We start from the raw sequence: 18,963 nt of genomic DNA, 5'->3' as shown, positions 1-18,963 counted from the left end.
GTTTTATTTAATTGCAATCGGGGTCGAAAACAAGGGAAAGCCTGGGACTTGCTGGGATATGGCCATTAATAGGGTGCGGAGAAAAGAAGGGCAAAGGCTCGGACTTTTCTATGGACGTAGTTTTCACCTGTTTGATAACAATATAACTGAGAACTTATGTTTTCCCATTCCACTGTTCCATTAAGTAATGTGGCGGACCATCGGAGCCCCTGAGCTGCAACATTTTTTAGAAGATTGGAAGTTAAAACCCTTGTTCAGTCCAACCGACCATTGCTGCTCGGCCCACAGAGACACAGCCCCGTAACTTCTCTTCTCCTCGCCGCCCCGCCCCGCCCCGCCGAAAGTTCACCCTCTCCTTGTCGCTCTAGCCATCCAGGAACCGAGGTACGCTCATCCATCTCTCCCTCTTTCTCTCTTGGTCTTGGTGTCCTACAATTTTTGAGACCGGCTTTTCTCAGCCTCATTTTGTGTTGCCTCTAGATATTATTGAATCTTCAAATGGGTTTGAGTCTCTCTCTAGAACTTTGAGATGGTTTTGATCTATCTCTCCGCATTGTGGTTGGAGGTTTCATTGATCTCTCTCTAGAAGTTTAACAGGGTTTTACATTTGAGAATACCCTAATCTAATTTTCGGTTTTTCTGTTAAAGAGATTATACGGAATATTAATACCCAACTTTAACATGGTCAAGTTCGTCTATTCTACTCATTTAACTGAAGAATCATTCACATGTTTGTTGTCTAGTTTCTTAGTTTTTTTGTTCAACTTTTCTGCATTTTTGGTCTTTTTACCATGAGTGGAATTTTTTATTTTTTATTTTTTACTTGTAAGTTAACTGTTGTATTGAATGGCATGCCGTTCATCCATGAATGGCCTTGCTCATATTGGTAATTTAATTTAATTTTTTCACTGTGTTGTGAGGTTGATTCTTTTTTGCCTCTTTCGGAGTGCTGTTCATTTGCTTCGTTTGCCATTCTTTTTTTAATATGTTGTTGAGGATGAGGAGGAATTCTATCGTGTGTTTTGGTGGTGTGATCTGATTCTAGTTTTTAATGATCTGCTAATAGTTGGCAACCTCGTTGATATGTTATTCATCTATTTTTTGTTTGATTGCTTGGCTATTTTTGTAATTTTTCGCATCTTAACATTTGCAAGTTTAGGTTTCAAATATATCCAAAACTATGAGCTGATTTCAAAATATACATTTTGCGCATCAAATCAATGAAATACATAATCAAAAGTTAAAACAAGTTGTTTTGTGCTTTCCCACTACTAAACTGATGAAAGTAGCAGCACCACAGTTTATGAAACAGGGTTTCACTTTCTTCCCATATTCCAGGAAAGCTAGCAGCAGAGAGAATCACAAGGTTATTGCAGAGGAAGTTATCAAATGCAACCTTAGTGCTGCAAAGTTGTTGAATGGTTTCAACCACCAAGAAAATGGCTCTCGTTTTAATCCCCGCACCACATTACAATGCCCCCATAAATTCCCCATCCAACCCTCTCTCTCTAAAAACAAGCAAAGTGCTGTTCTTCACCTGCAAATTTATGGTCTCTTTGCTTAATCTCTATCATCTTTGCATACATAATTCTTAGAGCTTGTATGCTCTGATATATAGGCAGTGCCTCCTGGTTTTGGATGAATTAGGGTTTGGGATCTGGGAAATGGGACCTAGTGGTCACAAAGCTATTGGATATTGGGAATTTCAGGGTCTTAAGTTTTAAGAAAATAAGGTTTGGTTTGTGGATTAGTTTTTTTGTTGTTGAGAGATTTATTTTTTCAGTGATTTCAATTTGGCATTTTTGTATAATCCTCTTGGTGATTTCAGAGTTTCTGATTTTAGGGCTTGCATGCTGATAAATCTATGGGAAATGTATTGCATTTCATGATGAACGAGGATTCAGGGGTTGTAAAGATTTCCCCTTCTCCCCCACCCCCCCCCCCCCTGAATTTTCAGGAAATAAGTTGATCTTGCTGCAAAAAAAATAAAAGGAAATCATACAGTTTAAATTTCTTGCTGCAATTTATATGTTTGGATCTTCTGATATTATGATTCTTCATTTTATGGCTCTATTTTGGATATAAATTTTACCACCCATGTTTTTAGTTATGCCACTCAATTTATGGGTGGAGATACTACCCCTGAGCTGTTTTATTTTTGTCGCACAGTTTAAATTCTTTGCTGCAACTTACGGGTAGTGTATTAGGATCCAAATAAGGATTCTCGTTCCTTTTTCCTTTTATCTTTTGTTTTTGAGATGTTTTATATATATTTTTCTCTGTTGTGCCCAATAAAGAAACTTCATTGAATTTTTTTGATTGGATGAATGAAGTTACTTTATTTAGTGTGGTTGGGAAATACTAGTAGCTCTTAGGCCTCTACTTTGTTTTGGTTTGGTTTGAAAGTGTAAATTGATATACTATCATGTGTTTGCAACGTTGTTGAATGGTTTCGACCACCAAGAAAATGGCTCCCATTTTAGTCCCCGCACCACATTCACAATGCCCCCTTAAATTCTCCATCGAACCCTCTCTCTCTAAAAACAAGCAAAGTGCTGTTCTTCTTCTGCAAATTCCTAGTCTCTCTGCTGAATCTCTATCATCTTTGCCTACATAATTCTTAGAGCTTGTATGCTCTGATATATAGGCAATGTCACCGGGTTTTGGATGACATAGGGTTTGGGATCTGGGAATAGGACCTAGTGGTCACAGAGCTACTGGATATCGGGAATTTCAGGGTCTTATGTTTTAAGAATATAGGGTTTGGCTTGTGGATTAGGTTTTTTGTTTTTTTGTGTTTTTTTTTTGGAGCTTTATTTTTTGAGTGATTTCACTTTGGCATTTTCTGTATAATCGTCTTGGTGATCTCAGAGCTTCTGATTGTAGGGCTTGCATGCTGAGTTTTTTGGTTGCATGCTGATTAATCTATGTGAAATGTATTGCATTTCATGATGAACTAGGATTCAGGGGTTGTAAAGATTTGTTCCCCCCTACAGTTAACTTTATAAAAAAAAACAAGATTTGTTCCCCCTGAATTTTCAGGAAATAAGTTGATCTTGCTGCAAAAACAAATATAAGAAAATTATACAGCTTAAATTCCTTGCTGCAATTTATATGTTTGGATCTTCTAATACGGTGAATCTTCATTTTTATTTCTCTATTTTGGATATAAATTTTACCACCCGTGTTTTTAGTTATGCCACTCAATTTATGGTGGAGAATGTGCCCCCGAGTTGTTTGATTTTTGCCGCTCAGTTTAAATTCCTTGCTGCAATTTATGGGTAGTTTCTTAGGATCCAAATAAGGATTCTCATTCCTTTTTCCTTTAGTCTTTTGTTTTTGAGATGTTTTATGTATAATTTTCTCTGTTATGCCCAATAAAGAAACTTCATTGACATGTTTTGATTGGATGAATGAAGTTCCTTCATTTAGTGTGGTTGGGAAATACTAGTATCTCTTGGGCCTCTACTTGTTTTGGTTTGGTTTGAAAGTGTAAACTGATATACTACCATGTGTATGCTTCCATTCAAATAATTTGAAAAAGGTATCATTTTTATGTGTATTCTTCTAGGGGCTAAACCCTTTTATTTAAGTGTGCAAGCTGCAAATAGTGAACTGTGGGGTGGATTATGAAGTATGGTTTTGAAGTAACTCTGGGTATCCCTTCTGTAACTGAATAGGGGCTATTAGGAGTGTTAAGGCTATGCATTTGGTATCTCAATTAGAATTGCAAGATCACAAGTTATGAAGAAATGGCGTATTCCTTTAATTCATAGGTCTATTTATGACATTTTTGGGTTTATTACTTTTATTTTAGGCTGTGACATACCTTTTTAAAACTATAGTGCACCTGATACAATAGGCATTTGCACCTCCTTCTGTTGAAGCATTTGCATGATTTATGCTTCCAATAATGTCTAAATTCTAAAACATGAGTCCGATAATTTTGAAAGCATTTGTGATGTATTGGTGTGATTGCAACTTCGATTTATTGCTGAGTGTCTTCCACTCTTAAATTACATAAATATAAGAACAAATTTCAATCTCAATGGTACATTTTATAAGAAATGCATTAGATGGGTTGCAACAAGAAAATCTTATTCAAAATATGCATTTTACACATACAATCAATAAAATATATAATAAACAGTTAAGACATGCAATTTCTATCTTTCCCAATACCTAACATGTGAAAACACCAGCACCATAGTTTATCAAAAAGGCTTCCCAGCATTCAGGCTACCAATTTTCACTATCTTCCTAGATTCTTGGAAAGTTAGCAACTGGGATTTTCCAGGGAAACTGCATAGAAAGTTATCATTATCAAACACAGCCCAAATAAAAGGGGAATACCAAATAGGGTGATTTGCATCACCGTCCCAACAGGTAAGACCTTTTTCTTTATTTTAAAACCCTAACCGTGCTATTACTTTTCATTTTTTTTATATTGACATGTTGCTGGTAAGATTAAGTCAAAATTAAGTATGTGAAATAGGATTAGAATAGATTGTGCTATTTCTCCTGGTTGAATCTTTTCATTTTCTGATGGGCATACATTCTTTCTTATGTTTAGGCTGTTTTTCTTTTATTATGCATTTGGTTTTCCTCTTTTTCATATTCATTAGATAATGACTATAGAAATATATTTATTGTGTTTGTAAGTTTATTGGAGAATTTTATTTCTAAATATAAATAATCAAGCTGCAATCGCTAAAGAAAGAAGATTGCAATTTCAACCTTGCCTTGAATCTTGATGGTTAAGGCGTGAAAGCCTAGCCAAACCTAACTAAAAAAATAGCACGTATAAATTGATAAATAAGCAAATAAATTTATTAGACTGCAACTTAGACAACGGGGTCCTTTTAACGTTGCTTTCTCTCATTAACCTTGGGTATAGCCTAACATTAAACTCCCTTCAAAATTTTTTGTGTGTGGTACTTGAGATTTCTAGTTCACCCATGAAAGGCAGGTAGTCGCATCCATGAACGGTGAGTCAGGGGTTTTCTAATTCTGATTTATCTTAATCAAAATTCAATATGTGAAATAGGAGTAGAAGAAAATTTGTTTGATTCTTTTGATCCTTCCCACTCTCACTTCTCCATCTCCGAACTCATCGACCATCGTGCTTCTCTCTCCCAGCTCCTCACCTTCTTTCGCAGCCCACCTCTCCCCAAACCCTGCAACTTTCTCTCAAAACCTCTCCACTCTCTCTCTTCCCTCTCCCATTCTCGTTGCAGAGCATTCTCTGTCCGCCCCATTTCCTCATCTCTACATTGCAGGGCCTCTATCTATCTTCAAGGACCTACCCACAATGAACCAGTTTAGTCTATCTCTCTCTCTCTCTCTATCTGTCTTTGATTATGATGGTAAAAGATATATATATATATATATATATATATATATATATATATATATATATATTCTAATTATAAATATCTATGGTTCTACTTGGATACCCATGCTAGATATGGGGGTCTTTTTTCTTTGAGAAATTAAAGAGGTTAGGAGAAATAGGTTAAGAAGGAGATTTTGGGTTTTTTTGAGAAATGGGTTGTGAAGAGGTTAGGTGAAATGGGTAAAGAGCGGGAGGGTCACATTTTTGGGTTTTCTTGAGCAATGGGTGTTGAAGAATCTTTACTTTAATTGTATTTTCAAAGAAATTGTTTGATTGCAAAGTTTGGGTTCACTTAGCTGCTATTATCCTCTAGGAATGGGTATAATAGGTAGGCTGCCCTGTTATGTTTTTTTTTCCTTAATATGTATGTTGTACTCAAAATTTTTGCTGATTTTTTCTCCTCATTGCTTGTTTTTTATTGTAGTTGGTCAACTAGTTATTCACTCCCCTCCCTCTAGGGCACTCTGCGATGACTAGAAGGCTTCCTGCTACAATTTGTAAATGCGTAATCTACAGGTATGCTATGCCATTGTTTGGCCATTTCTTTTCGAGAGCATGAGATACAGGAGATCAGGTTCAAACAATCTATATCAGAAAGTAATAATCTGTAATTTCAATTCTTGATCTTTCCTAATCCTTTGTGAGAGAAACAAGGCAACTAGTTGAGCTTTCCCAAACCATGTTTGATATGTTTTCTCTTATGTATTGGACCAAATTAATGTGTGCTTTAGGTTGAATTTTGACAGATTCATGTTTACTCTTTTTCTTTTTAATATGGTAGGGTCCTTGGATTTTTATTATGATGGGTTATAAATAAATAGGGAACATGCATACAAATATTTGGAAATCAAAAGGATTTATATACAATATTGCCGATATATGGTCAACATAGGCATCTTTCCTTCGTTATGTTTATGGTTGGACCTATTTGGGTTCCTAAGCTTATTTAATTTTTGCTGCCCAGCCCCACTTGGGAAAGAAAAGAAGAGGGGGGGGGGGTGGAGAGAGAGAGAGACATGAACAGCAAATTAAATATGTGATCTATACCCTCCATTTTGTTAGACTAACTGTGGATGTCCTATGAGATTGAAATTCATTCTTTTACAATTATTATCATCTCAACAATAAAAAATACAATGTACAGTTAAAAACTGATAGATTTAATCTCTACGTTCGTAAAATTCCATGTTCAACCAAGCATTGTTGTAGAAATTTCCAGACAGGTTGCGAAACACAGTATTTGCCTTTACCATGTATCCAAATTCCCTGCATCCAAATCTCATTAAGTAAAAATTCCGGCTTTCATTTCCAGCTTCTAGTTGCCAAACGCTCTATTAATATTATAACTTAGGTTTTAGGCAGAATAAGTTAATGCGATGGCTATTGGCTTTTAACAGTGTTGTTATTTTTATACTAAAACTGATAGATTTAATCTCTAGGTTCGCAAAATTTCATGTTAAACCAAACATTGTTGTAGAATTTCCAGACAGGTTGCCAAACACAGTATTTATCTTTACCAAAAATTTATTTTTCTGGTGACAAAAATGGATTTTTTGGTGTTTAGAATAGTTTTTGGATCCTCAATTCATCAAAAGATGGAATTTGGAGTCGTGAGTGTATTCTTGAGAGGTACAACCACGATTGGTACCAAAACTGGACCCGTTTAAAATTGTGGTGATTTATCTTGGATTATAAAATCACTTACTCTTATTTAAGGTCAAGGTTTATTTTTGTCTGAGGCAAGCATTTGTAAGAGTTGCAAGTATGCCAAACTGTACCCCCATATCATATAAGTAGACTACTAATGCTTCCCAAATGTGGCTTAAGTCATCCCCACTACCATCAACTAGAGCGAATTATGTCCGGTGGGGAGGTGACCATCATCCACTTCCTTAATTCAATTGGTACGTGCCATATTGCGCTTGAGACGCAATGATGTAGCATTGGGATTGCCACCCCCTCATCACCTAGAGCGAATCATGTCCAAGAAGGTGGCGAGCCTTCATTCACTGCAGTGCTTGGGCCATATCACGTCGGGTATGTGATGCCACAATGTCAAGTCATCCCCATCACAATCTCTTAGAGCAAGTTTGCTCTGAACACCGTGCTTGGTTGTTGTAATTTTATTCTTTTAATTTATTTTTCTGCAAATCCTTCAATACTTTCTTAGAGCATTGAAGCATTTGTAAGCATCTTGTGGTGGCGTAATTGAAGTCCAAGTGACCCATGGGTTTTTCATTATGGGTGGAATGATGTTGTTTCTAAAGCTATTGCCTTCATAAACATACTTCATAATCAATCTATTTTCAAGACATAGTTTATATCAACTTCGATGAAGGTTAGCAAAACATTTGTCTTTTTTGGATATAAATAAAAAGGTACACAAATCTTAGCTTAATTTGATCTTTCATTAAATTAAAAAGAGAAATTGTACGTTGTGGTGTTCATTTTCCATTTGTTTTTGGGTAGGTCAGCATTGAATTCCGACCTTGGATGTTGGCTTTCAGTTGACATTCTTTAACAATCAAGTCAATGTAGTAGATGTTGAACAAGGACATAGATTGTGTGCTTATGCCTTTTGTATGATGGCCAACCTCAAATAAAACAGCAGGGAATAACCAAGCCAGCTTCTGTGCGAGTGGGAGGGAGAACCCAGTTTAATCCCATCAAATAGTTCCATGGCTTCGAGCTTCTTCCTCCTCTTGATGCTCTTGGTTGTGGCCCCTCTTGCGTTACTTCTGTTCCTACGACTCATTGCACGACCTCGCCTCACTAAGGTCCCTATAAAGGGACGGCATGTGCTCATTAGTGGTGGGTCAAGTGGCATCGGGCTAGCCATGGCAGAGCTGGCAGCAATGGAGGGTGCCAGCTGTGTCTCCATCTTGGCCCGTGACCCCCGCAAATTGGAGGATGCCAAATGCCAAATCCAACTCTCCACAGGTCTACCTGATGATCGTGTACGCGTGCTCATTGCTGATGTGCGCGATTTCGAGGGGGTGAAGCGAGTGGTTGAGGAGGCTTCAGCTGGTGGTCCACCTGTGGATGTGTTGGTGTGCAATCAGGGGGTATTTGTACCACAGGAACTGGAGTCTCAGGAGATGGATACGGCCAAATACATGGTTGACATCAACCTCATTGGCACCCTCCACTTGATCAAAGCTGTCCTCCCCCAAATGAAGCACAGAGATGACCCCTCCACCCCTGCCTCCATCGCCCTCATGTCTTCTCAAGCCGGACAGGTAGTACCTCTCTCCCTCTCTCTCTCTCTCTCTCTCTCTCTCTTTTATTTTGTTTCCTTTCCTTTGAATGATTTGGTCCTCTTTATTTTCCATGATTTCCCTCCTCTTTGCATTCGGGCCTTGTTGATGCTTCATTTATTATGATGGTATATTCTCCCTGCGGCCTACATTTGTTGCATTACAAACTTTTTCAATTCTCTGTTTTGTGTGGTTGACTTCAGAAATTTTTTCATGGTAGGTGGGAATCTATGGGTATGTAGCTTACTCCGCAAGTAAATTTGGCCTTCGCGGACTAGGAGAGGCATTACAGCAGGAGGTCATTGTAGACAACATTCGTGTGTCCCTTATATTTCCACCAGAAACGCAAACCCCAGGGCTATTGGAAGGTGAGAAATCCTGTGTTTTTGTAGTTGGTAGCTGCATTGCCATTCCATTGACTAGTTTCAACCAAGGCTAAAAAACACAGGATTGTGAATTCAATGCTAATTTTAACACAACCAAAGCTGTAGTGAGGATTTTCTATAATATGACGTACACTTCTATGCTTTTCTCTTTCTTCTGTTATGTTTTTAGTAGAATTCAGATATGATATGAGAAGAACAATTGTCCATATTGGTTGTTTAGTAGGCAAGAATCTAGAAGGGAATGTTAGTTAATTTGGAACTTTTACAGAGTTGATAGTAAATGTCAAGAGGAGAATCGTGCATGTGTGTGAAAGCCATTGTGGTCATGTAGTGATTGTCAATTCATGGGGATCTTATTGTAATGGAAATGAGAAAAATGAATTATTAGAAATGGAAATGAGAAACACGTTCTCTGACTGCAGAAAACAAGACAAAGCCTGAGATCACTAAGATCATTGCAGCCTCTTCCTATGCAATGGAGGCCAAGGAAGTTGCCAGGAAAGCTCTAGATGGCATAAAAGCCGGGAGATTCATTGTGACATGCAATTTTGAGGGATTCATGCTCTCAATTGCAACAGCAGGTGTCTCTCCTCAGACATCATATGGCATGGCATTCATTGAAGTGGTAGCTGCTGGTTTTATTCGTGTTGTCGGCCTTTGTTTCCTTTGGAACTGGTTTGGTATTGCCGAGAGGTGGCATGCCGAAAGAAAGAAGTAAGTCTTAGTTTTGGCCTTTGCTGTTCCTTCCTTTACCCTGATTAGTTGATCCTATGTGATGTTCATCATTAAAGTGTAAATTTGTAAAATATTTAAATGCCTGTTGTTTTGCCCTTGTTCTCTTTGTGTTCTAATTCATGCTCTGAGGCTGGTTTTGAATGTGTATCGCACTTTTGTATTCCATTTATTTTATGTGGTCTTTACTCTTGAAGTAGGGTTTGTTTTTGTCATTCACTTGTTATATTCCATGCATTTATTGAGGGTGGTGTGATCGCCTAGACCGAGGGCATATTTAATACATCAGTCATGACTCATGACTCTTATTGCAACGCAGGGTACTGTTATACTGTATGAGGAATGAGTTTGCATACTATCCCCTTGGTAAGACCATACATCACCAAATCTTTTCTCACTACTTCTATCCATGTTCATTTGGGCATTCCCTTTGCTCTTCTAGAGCCTTCCACTTGAACCAAGTCGCACCTCTTAACCGGTGTTGTACTAAGTTTGCCTTGCACATATTCAGCCCACCCAAGTCTACTTTTCTATATCTTTGTCGCCTATTGAAGCTACGCATAAGTTCACTTGTATATATTCATTTCGAATTCTATCTTTTCTTGTCTTGCCACGCAGCCATCTCAATATCTTCAACTCAGCCGCACTCATCCTATGGAATATAAACATCCCTTTAATGAATTACAATTCATCTTGGAAACTGATTTGACTTCCTGGAAACTAAATTAACTATAAGGTAATATAAAAACACATGGAAAAAGTAGTATTTGATGGACTCAGAAGCCCCTTAAGAAATACCAGTTTGATGCCAAATACAAGTTAAGAATCAGTATAGAGGCATGATGACAATTATAGAAAAGTCATACAATTGGAGTCATCCGAGTCAATCAACCTATGTACCTGGATCCTTCTGTTCGAGTGTTGTATGCTTGTCCAACACCCATTGGCTCACATGCCTGCCAGATTCTTCTGGATTCTTCTTGTGTGTTAAGTATTGGTTACATGGATTTTATCTTCTTTTTTGTTCTTACTAGACAAATTTGAACTTTGAAAATGTTTATGCGATCTTGAAATATGACATGAATTCAATTTTAGCCAAATAAGGTATAAGTTTATTATTTATTTATTATTTCTTGCTATTAATATTGCAATGGAATATTAGTGGATTTTTTTTGGATTTGGTTAATATATCGATGCTGCCAAATACTCTTCGTCATGGCATGAGGAATCCGATACCCGTATCAGACACTGACGCATGTACTCTTGTCCATGTGAAATAACAATCAACTAGTCACTGGATATTTGAGAACCCAATTTTTTATAATTTAGAGGGAGCAATAAGTTGGACAACAACTTCAAGGAAACAATTCGTTGGACAACTATTGAATCTCTCAATGGGAAAAATGCTTGAATGATGATAGTATTTGTGCTGGCTGAGACTATCAGAACAGAATAAGCTTGCTGGGCCCTTGTTCATATATTGGTCGCTAGCTTTTGTGTTCTCTCTATAGTGAGGCAACTACTATGGGGACTCTACATATTGTTGTCGTTGAAACTTGTTATAATACAACTTGTTATTATATCAAGCGTGCTGCAGCTAACATGTGACTAACCCTCATTTTGGCAATAGTTCTCATCATCACCCTCGAAGCCTTTTCCCAACTATTTGTGATCGGCTACAAAAGGGGGTTCCGTTGCCGGGGTTATAGTTATCTCAGCCATTTGGCAATAATTTTTAGAAAAGATAATTTTATGCAAACCACGTGTCATATAGTTATCTCAACCACAAATAACTATGCATGATGTCTGAAGGATTCCTACCTTAGATTATACCTCCAAAGTTTTTGCCAAAATGTAATATATGTTTTGCCATGTTTCACTATGGATCTGTATTCATGTCATTGTGGAAGTTTTACTTATGTGATCTTCATTGTCCTCAAGATGCTCTATGTAGTTCTCTACAGGAAGCCACACGATATGTAGGAGGAATGAGGTCCTCATCAGCATTGATAAGTAGGTTAGTCTTTCTTCCCAAACAAGGGGACTACACTGCAAGTTCATTCTCTCTAAGGTGCGGTACATTATTGAGATGAGCTAGATGCTATAAAGGTCTAACAAAAAAACGGAGCAGTAATTTTTATTGGAAAGTAAAAAAAAAGAAAAAAAAAGAAAAGAGAAAAGTAATGTCAATCCAGCTTTTCTAATTTTGGCTTGTCAATTTTCCTATAAATTTTTTTTTTTGATGTTAACTTTGTGCAAATTTGATGCGCTTTACCTATAAAATAGTTCATGTTGTGATGCATATGACATTTCCACGCAGTCCTTATCCACGCAATGGGTTATGCTATTTAATTTACATGCACTTTACTGGAGATGGTTGGCAGGTAAGATGAGTAATTCACTTTTTAATATATTTTTTTGGGATAACTAGGAACATAAGTAGTTGAGGACGGAGTTGCTCAAAGCCTCAAAGAAGTCTCAGCAGGCATTTTTACTTCATGATGCGTAGAGATAGTTTGTATTTATGAGGTGTCAAGAATGTGGACACCGGCCTTGTTTGGTGGTAAACTCCTATTTCTTTTATCATTCGTTTTTCTTGGGGTAAATTTTTGTTGTTCATTTCCGTGAATGCTTTTCCTAAGTTTCAGTCTCCAAAATTTCTGTTTGAGGCTATCTGGAGCTTATCTCCATTGTCTTTAATTTAGACGATGAACTGGTCAAATTTGTATGGTTTGATGGAGTTTTCCCCTGGTGTTGTAGTTCATGGATTTGGAACAGAATACACAAACTTGAGGATGAGGAGAACAAGCCGTGTCCTTTTTTAGCAGCATTTATTTGTACCTACTGTGCCCTTTTTTCTCTTTTCAGTAATTGAAAAATGTGTTTTGAAAGGATCTTTAACCTTGTTGTTGACGCCCCTGGTACCAATAATTATTCATTTGATTTATTATTCTGATGGAGGCCTGAGAAGCTAAAAAACTGCAGTTGTTTCTTTTACTCGAATTACTCAAATGGGAAAGAGACATATTTGTAGATTAGCCCGTATTTACGGAAACAAATAATCAAAGGGAAGCTGGGTGAACCTGCGCTAGAGGTATATATTGACCATTTTGGTTCCTTCTCCTAATAGAATTTCTATGAACAAAATGCAAATTTGGTGGCTGTCCTACCTCAACTCGGTGGGTTTTTGCGTGACCCAGTTGCAACGGTGGATCGGGAGATTCTCACCGTCTTGATGAATGGAGCCATTTATCAGGGGGCTCTGCTCGTTGGATGGTGGGTATCTCACTGCATACTGAAATGATGGGTAGTGGGACAGCCTGCCATGTTTTGGTTTGAAGGCCTTCTACAGGAGCACAATATTTTAAGTTTGCCAAATCATTTTTGCATGGTGGGGATCTATAAGCCAGTGAAAGGTTGTTGAGTCCCTTGAGATTCTGTTGTTGTATTGGAGTTGCCAACAGAAAAACTGACTGAACTTCAAGCTAAATGTCATGCCCATGCCTAATTTGTTTCAGGAAAGGTTTCTGTACTTCCTCTACTGTATAGAAGATACATACTTTCTCTAACATCTAGCTGTCGAATTTTGATCAAGTGAGTCACTGACCGTTTGATCTAAGATCCGTTGCTTGAGAGTATTTTTTTTTTTGAATTTTTCAACAAATTTTATGAATATAAAATTTGTTACGTGCCATCACCTCAATAATGCGCACCAAAAAAAATATTAATTTTTTTTTTGTGATTTTGGTCTTTTTATTTTATTGATAATTTTTTTTTTACAGGTGCGGGTTTAAGAGGAGTGGATGCTCAAAAGTTAGCATCAAAATATTTTGTAGAGAAAAAGTAGAAGTAAATATTTTGTAGAGAAAAAGTAGAAGTAATAGTGTAGAGACATGACATTGTGTTTGGGTCAGCAGCTCGAGGAAAGTAAAGTTTAAAAAGCTTGCCCAAGAGCTCTATGGCAAATATATCTGAAAAATAACGGCAAAAGGTCTCAAGTCCGCACGCAAATCTTTAGTGTTTATTGCAGACTCGTTATTCAGCAGGTACGGTTTAAATAAAATCAACATAATCGCTTGTTGCAAGAGAGAGAGAGAGAGAGAGAGATATAGCATTTGGAGGAGAGACGATTAGAGTTGGAAATTTGGGAATGCCGAAGGAGAGACATAGATACGGCCGCCTACTGAACCCCCTAACTTCCGAGGAGACCTCAAAATTTTTTACAAGTCCAAAATGTGAACGGGGGCCAATGTTTCAAACATTGTTGGGAGTCGGAGAGCTTTGTTGCAGTGGTCACAACAGTAGGTTTGGTGTGTCTGCATTTACCTAAACAAGGAACTTCAAAGAAAATGTAGATAATAAGTATAATCATATTTGATCCATCCTTTATAAAAAAGAATTCTTGCTGAACTTGTGAGCCAGCTGGCAAATAATAAGGATGATTCAGATTCAATCTAAGCACATCCAATGGTTGTAGTCTTTTTCTTTTTCTTTTTTCTTGGGTATATAATGTAAATCCTTTTGAGCTGAAATTTGGGAGAAAAAATGAATACAATCTAAGTAGAGAAAAAATATATAAAAATAATTATATACAGAAAAAAATGTAAAAAACAACCCCACCCTTCTTGGTGAATGAGGGCCATCTGAACTGGTAATCCGACCTATATTACAGTATAGGCCAATTGACCCATATATTTTGGGCCCAGGGGACTAGGTATGATGATAACACAAATTGAAAGAGAGACAATAAACTGCCATCATTGCACATTGCATTCTTTTCTTTTTCCTTCTTTCAAATTTCAAGTAGGACTTTAGTGAATTCCCATATTTTGCATGCACGTTGGACTTGGAGTCATCTTCACACGCTAAATAATTTTTTTAAAAAAAACTACTTGTAGTTGTACAAAAGAAAAGATGTCGAATTTCAATGCGCCTTCAAGTATCTCCAGATATTGTTCTCCAGATGCTGTTCTAAGGGCACGTAGGCTCTGCGCTTTAGACCGAAGGAGAAGAAGAGCAGCGCATAGCGCATAAATAAGGATTGTATGTAAAGTGATCATTTACACAATTGTTTACAGGGAATGGATCCCGTGAGCGTATGTTAACAATTACCTAATAAAATATTAAAAAAATAATATGTAAAAAATAAATTAATCAAAATATTTTTAAAAAAATTTTAAAAGTATTTTGATCAATTTATTTTTTGTGTATTATTTTTTTATATTTTTATTAATTTTTTTTTATTTTTAAACAGAACAAATGATCACTATTAAATTTGTCACAAATCTTTAAAAAAATTATCACATAAGTTGGAGAGATCTCTAAAAAAATTATTATATGAATGTGGGACGTGAGAGATCTGTATTAAATTTAATGGTAATCATTTGAAATCATATGGGTGTGAAAGGGAAAGGTCATTTTCCTTTTAAATAATAGACTCCCAAAATTTCAAATAATTTAAATTTATTGGAAAAAAAAAAGAAAAAATCGTTACCAGAAAGAATCGAATAAAGAGGTAGCAGTTGGTAATAGCAAAGACACAGTTGGAGTAGCCTCCCCCCCGTAGTTGGGTGGTTTCTTGTGGGCCACGAGTAAGTGTGGCAGGCACAGGGGAGAGGGAAAGAGTTGATTTGGATTTTAGGGTTGAGAGAGAGCGAGAGAGAGAGAGAGAACAAGACATGGCAAGTGTTGTGTTAAGACGCATGATGGCGGCTAATTTGAGTAGTATCAACAGGATCAATACTAGTTATAACAATGCCAGGGGTTTTGCTGCTGCGGTTGGGACTGATATAGTGGACTCATGTCCAGAGGTGCGACTTTCCAAAGCCCGCTCCTGGGATGAGGGCGTCTCCTCTAAATTCTCCACTACCCCTCTTTCCCAAATCTTCAAGGTTCCTCACCTACTTCTCACTCCCTTTGCTTGTTCTTAAAAACTGCAACTTTTATGATGGAAATGAAATTAATTTTGTTTATCTACCCAATCTTATGGCAGTTGGAATGGATGAACATTATCTGTCACAAATTATCAATTGATTAAAAATTAGGGGGAGCTCAGTTCCCATTCTTTTTCATTGTTTTAGTTTGCGTTTTTGTTTCTCTGTAATCATCCGGGTTTCTGGCTCTTGTGCCGGCAGGGGAGGAAAGTCGTTGTGTTTGGCCTTCCTGTAAGTTTTTATTCCTCTTCTATTTGGATATCTATCATCTCCTTTCCCTGCATATTTGTAGGCCGCAGTATCATGATGAGCTATGTTTTAATAATATTCAGGGGGCATTCACTGGTGTGTGTTCAGCCCAGCATGTGCCAAGCTACAAAAACAATGCTGAGAAATTCAAAGCAAAGGGTGTCCATTCTTTAGTCTGCGTTGCAGTTAACGATCCATATGTCATGAATGGATGGGCCGAGAAGCTGAACGCCAAGGAAGATGTATGCGCTTCTCTTATAGTTTCCCCTAAGCCTTTACTTCATTTCACATGTCTCAGTGTCTGTTGGGTGCTGTGATTGTCTATTTTTAGAATATGTCTCTGTGTACATGCATGGTTATTCATAACCAAGTCATAGATTTCCCTTTGAGATTCACCTTATGCTCGTCCATTCTTGTGTTGTGAAGTTACTTAATGGCAAGAACCATCACAAATTTTGGGGCAGCATGATCTTTTAAAATGTTTATGCCTCTACCTCAGATTGATTTCTATGGTGACTTTGATGGGAGCTTCAACAAGAGCTTGGATCTAGGTTTGGATCTGTCTTCGGCTCTGCTTGGACATCGCTCACAAAGGTAACATCAATTGGTTTCAGTTGACAGTCCCTTACCTTTTGATGTACTTTATTGTGGCAATTAGTCAAACTACTCATGGAAGATTGATGCAACAGTTTCCTTCCTCAATATTATGAAAAAAGAAAGGAAAAAAAATAAAACAAAGGAAAACCTACTCTTGTAAGATTGGAATATCCTTAAGTTTCTTTTCATCTTGACATGGACTATGGGTGTCATTCAACTCTTTGTAAAATTTAAAGTGAACTGGTATGGATTGCTTTGGTTTCCCTACAAACTTTTGACGTTTCTAGGGATTAATGTATTCTTTCTCAATATGTTGTGCTTTCCGAATATTCCAGTGATTGTTAGATGTCATTGGCTGTGGTGTTTTTAGCAATTCGCTCTGGAAGTATATTGGATGTAATAAAACTGTTAGATTTCATTAACAAAATTTTGATCTAAACTTCATGCTAGAAGTTGATTATAAAAATAAAATAAGACCTTGATGCTCAAAGTTGTGCAGTGATGCATTGTCAGTTAAAAAAAGAGGTTGTTAAGTAATGATATGGGATTTTGGTCATTATTGCCCTGTTTCTCAGACTTGCAAAAACAATGCAAAAAGGATGTCCTCGTTATGTGTGTGCCTATAAACATTCATACGAGAATACGTTACATATGTATGTATATTTTACATGCTTACATGCTTACAAATGTATGTGAATGTTTCTGTCCACATGTGTGCCTGTATGCCTTTGTATAAGTATCCCACGTGCTTGTATGTATGTCATATACGTACATGCATTTCAAAAAAGAAAGTCATATGATTTACATGACAGCATAACCTAAAAAGTTTTCAAGTGTCTGGTGTGTGTAATACTAGTTGTAGATGACAAGGTGATGTGCCTGGGATATCAAACTCCCACGTTTTTTGGGTTTAAACATATCTTTCAGTGTGCCATATTGCTTTATTTTGCTGACTTATTCATCACTATTGTTCTTCATTTGAATGATTTGATGTCTCTGTCTGTGCGTGCTCATAAATTTAGCGATTTGTGCTCCTTGCTCACTTGTAGTGTTTTGGCAAGATATTGCTGGCAGCTATTGCTTATATTTTGCTAACTTATTCATCACTATTGTTCTTCATTTTAATGATTTGATGTCTCTGTCTGTGCGTGCTCATAAATTTAGCGCTCCTTGCTCACTTGTAGTGTTTTGGCAAGATATTTTTCTTATGATTCTCTGCATGATTTTCAACAAACCTGGGTAAATTTGTGGCTTAAGGCTTTATATGTTTCTTAGAAGGTCCAAAGGAGATAGATGGCATGACCGGATGCTTTTTTCTTGCATGTTCTTTTGCAGATGGTCAGCCTATGTAGTTGACGGCAAAATACAGGCTTTCAATGTTGAGAAGGTTCCTTCAGAATTCAATGTCTCTGGGGGAGATGTGATGCTGGGTCAGATATGAACTGCTTCAAATGATGCAATCCACTTACATCTCTGTTTGTCTACTTATTGATATTTGATAATGTACCTGGTTTTTTCCTTGTTGTTTCCCTATATTGTGGTTAAGGTATTCTATGGTGTGCTTTGTTGACTTCTATCAAATACACACTTGGTGTATGTAAATCAAAAGTTTTCTCCTTTGCAGTGTTATCTGGGTTGCAGTAGGCCATCTGCTAGGCCATCTTCTAAATTTTTTAGATCAAAAGTCACTACTCGAATGATCTTGTTATTGAGGTTTGAGCCTGAATTAATTGTCATCTAAACTCCAGATACAAGCAAGTAGGTCATGCACAATGTTAAAAAAAGCGGAGGCAGCCACCTAGGCGTCCAAAGGTCTGGGTTGCCTTGGTGGGCGCTCATACACAAAGGCGCCCTAAGGGAAGGGGTTGGGGTGAGAGCCATATGTTGTTTTGTGTGTGTGTTTTGTGAATGTAAATGTATGTGTTTAATGTTAGTGTGCGTTTAGTGTATGTGTGTGCGTAAGGTAACGCATGAAATTTTTAAAGATCATCCTCTTTTTTGCTTTTCTATTTTCTTTTGGATCAGTATTTTTTGAGAGAGAGGTCTCGAACACTTGGAGGATATCGAGAGAGAGAGAGAGAGAGAGAGAGAGAGAGAGAGAGAGAGAGAGTCTCTGAGAGAAAGGGACCTTGCATCGAACACTTGGAGGTCGTCTTCTTCTTTTTCTTCTTCTTGCATGTAAAGAGGGAGCATATGGGTCCATGTGTATCTTTGTGTGTGTGTGTGAGAGAGAGGCCGTGCATCGAACACTTGGAGTCCATCTTCATCTTCTTCTCATATGTTTAGAGCAGATGGACCCGAGAGAGAGATAGAGAGAGAAAGGCAATCTCAGGCCTTATTTTTTTTCTGGGTGGATTTGAATTTTTTTTCTATTATGGTTATTTTTATTTAAGGGATGGCACTATGTGGGCACC

General features: G+C 37.3%; 2 protein-coding genes across 52 annotated transcripts; both read left to right on the top strand.

Annotated features, from left to right (window-relative positions):
* Positions 1–138: 138 nt before the first annotated feature.
* On the top strand, positions 139–12,666 carry TSC10A (NAD(P)-binding Rossmann-fold superfamily protein). 50 transcript variants are annotated; one of them, XR_016043922.1, is made up of 10 exons: positions 139–384; positions 1,339–1,550; positions 5,820–5,911; positions 8,007–8,634; positions 8,873–9,020; positions 9,461–9,752; positions 10,090–10,136; positions 11,712–11,787; positions 12,202–12,333; positions 12,531–12,666. XR_016043922.1 is itself a non-coding variant. In XM_088851339.1 (8 exons), the coding sequence occupies exons 3-8, from the start codon at positions 8,074–8,076 to the stop codon at positions 12,215–12,217; spliced, it is 1,140 nt and encodes a 379-aa protein (XP_088707465.1). In that variant the 5' UTR covers positions 139–384; positions 5,820–5,911; positions 8,007–8,073; the 3' UTR covers positions 12,218–12,666. The 50 variants fall into 50 exon arrangements, 22 of the variants coding, with proteins under 22 accessions (XP_088707465.1, XP_020526880.1, XP_020526877.1 ...); XR_016043908.1 differs by having other exon boundaries at positions 8,004–8,634; XR_016043907.1 differs by lacking the exon at positions 1,339–1,550.
* Positions 12,667–15,386: 2,720 nt separating this feature from the next.
* On the top strand, positions 15,387–18,178 carry PRXIIF (peroxiredoxin IIF). 2 transcript variants are annotated; one of them, XM_006850667.4, is made up of 5 exons: positions 15,387–15,661; positions 15,905–15,934; positions 16,036–16,194; positions 16,452–16,546; positions 17,885–18,178. In XM_006850667.4, exons 1-5 carry the CDS (start codon positions 15,449–15,451, stop codon positions 17,988–17,990), a joined length of 603 nt encoding a protein of 200 aa, XP_006850730.1. In that variant the 5' UTR covers positions 15,387–15,448; the 3' UTR covers positions 17,991–18,178. The 2 variants fall into 2 exon arrangements, with proteins under 2 accessions (XP_006850730.1, XP_011625676.1); XM_011627374.3 differs by lacking the exon at positions 15,905–15,934.
* The last annotated feature ends 785 nt before the right edge of the window (positions 18,179–18,963 follow it).

This window comes from Amborella trichopoda, chromosome 1, assembly GCF_054954075.1.
Source record: "Amborella trichopoda isolate Santa Cruz 75 chromosome 1, AtrichopodaSantaCruz75HAP2 v2.0, whole genome shotgun sequence".
Classification (NCBI taxonomy): domain Eukaryota; kingdom Viridiplantae; phylum Streptophyta; class Magnoliopsida; order Amborellales; family Amborellaceae; genus Amborella; species Amborella trichopoda.
This window is presented reverse-complemented; position numbering and strand designations above follow the sequence as displayed.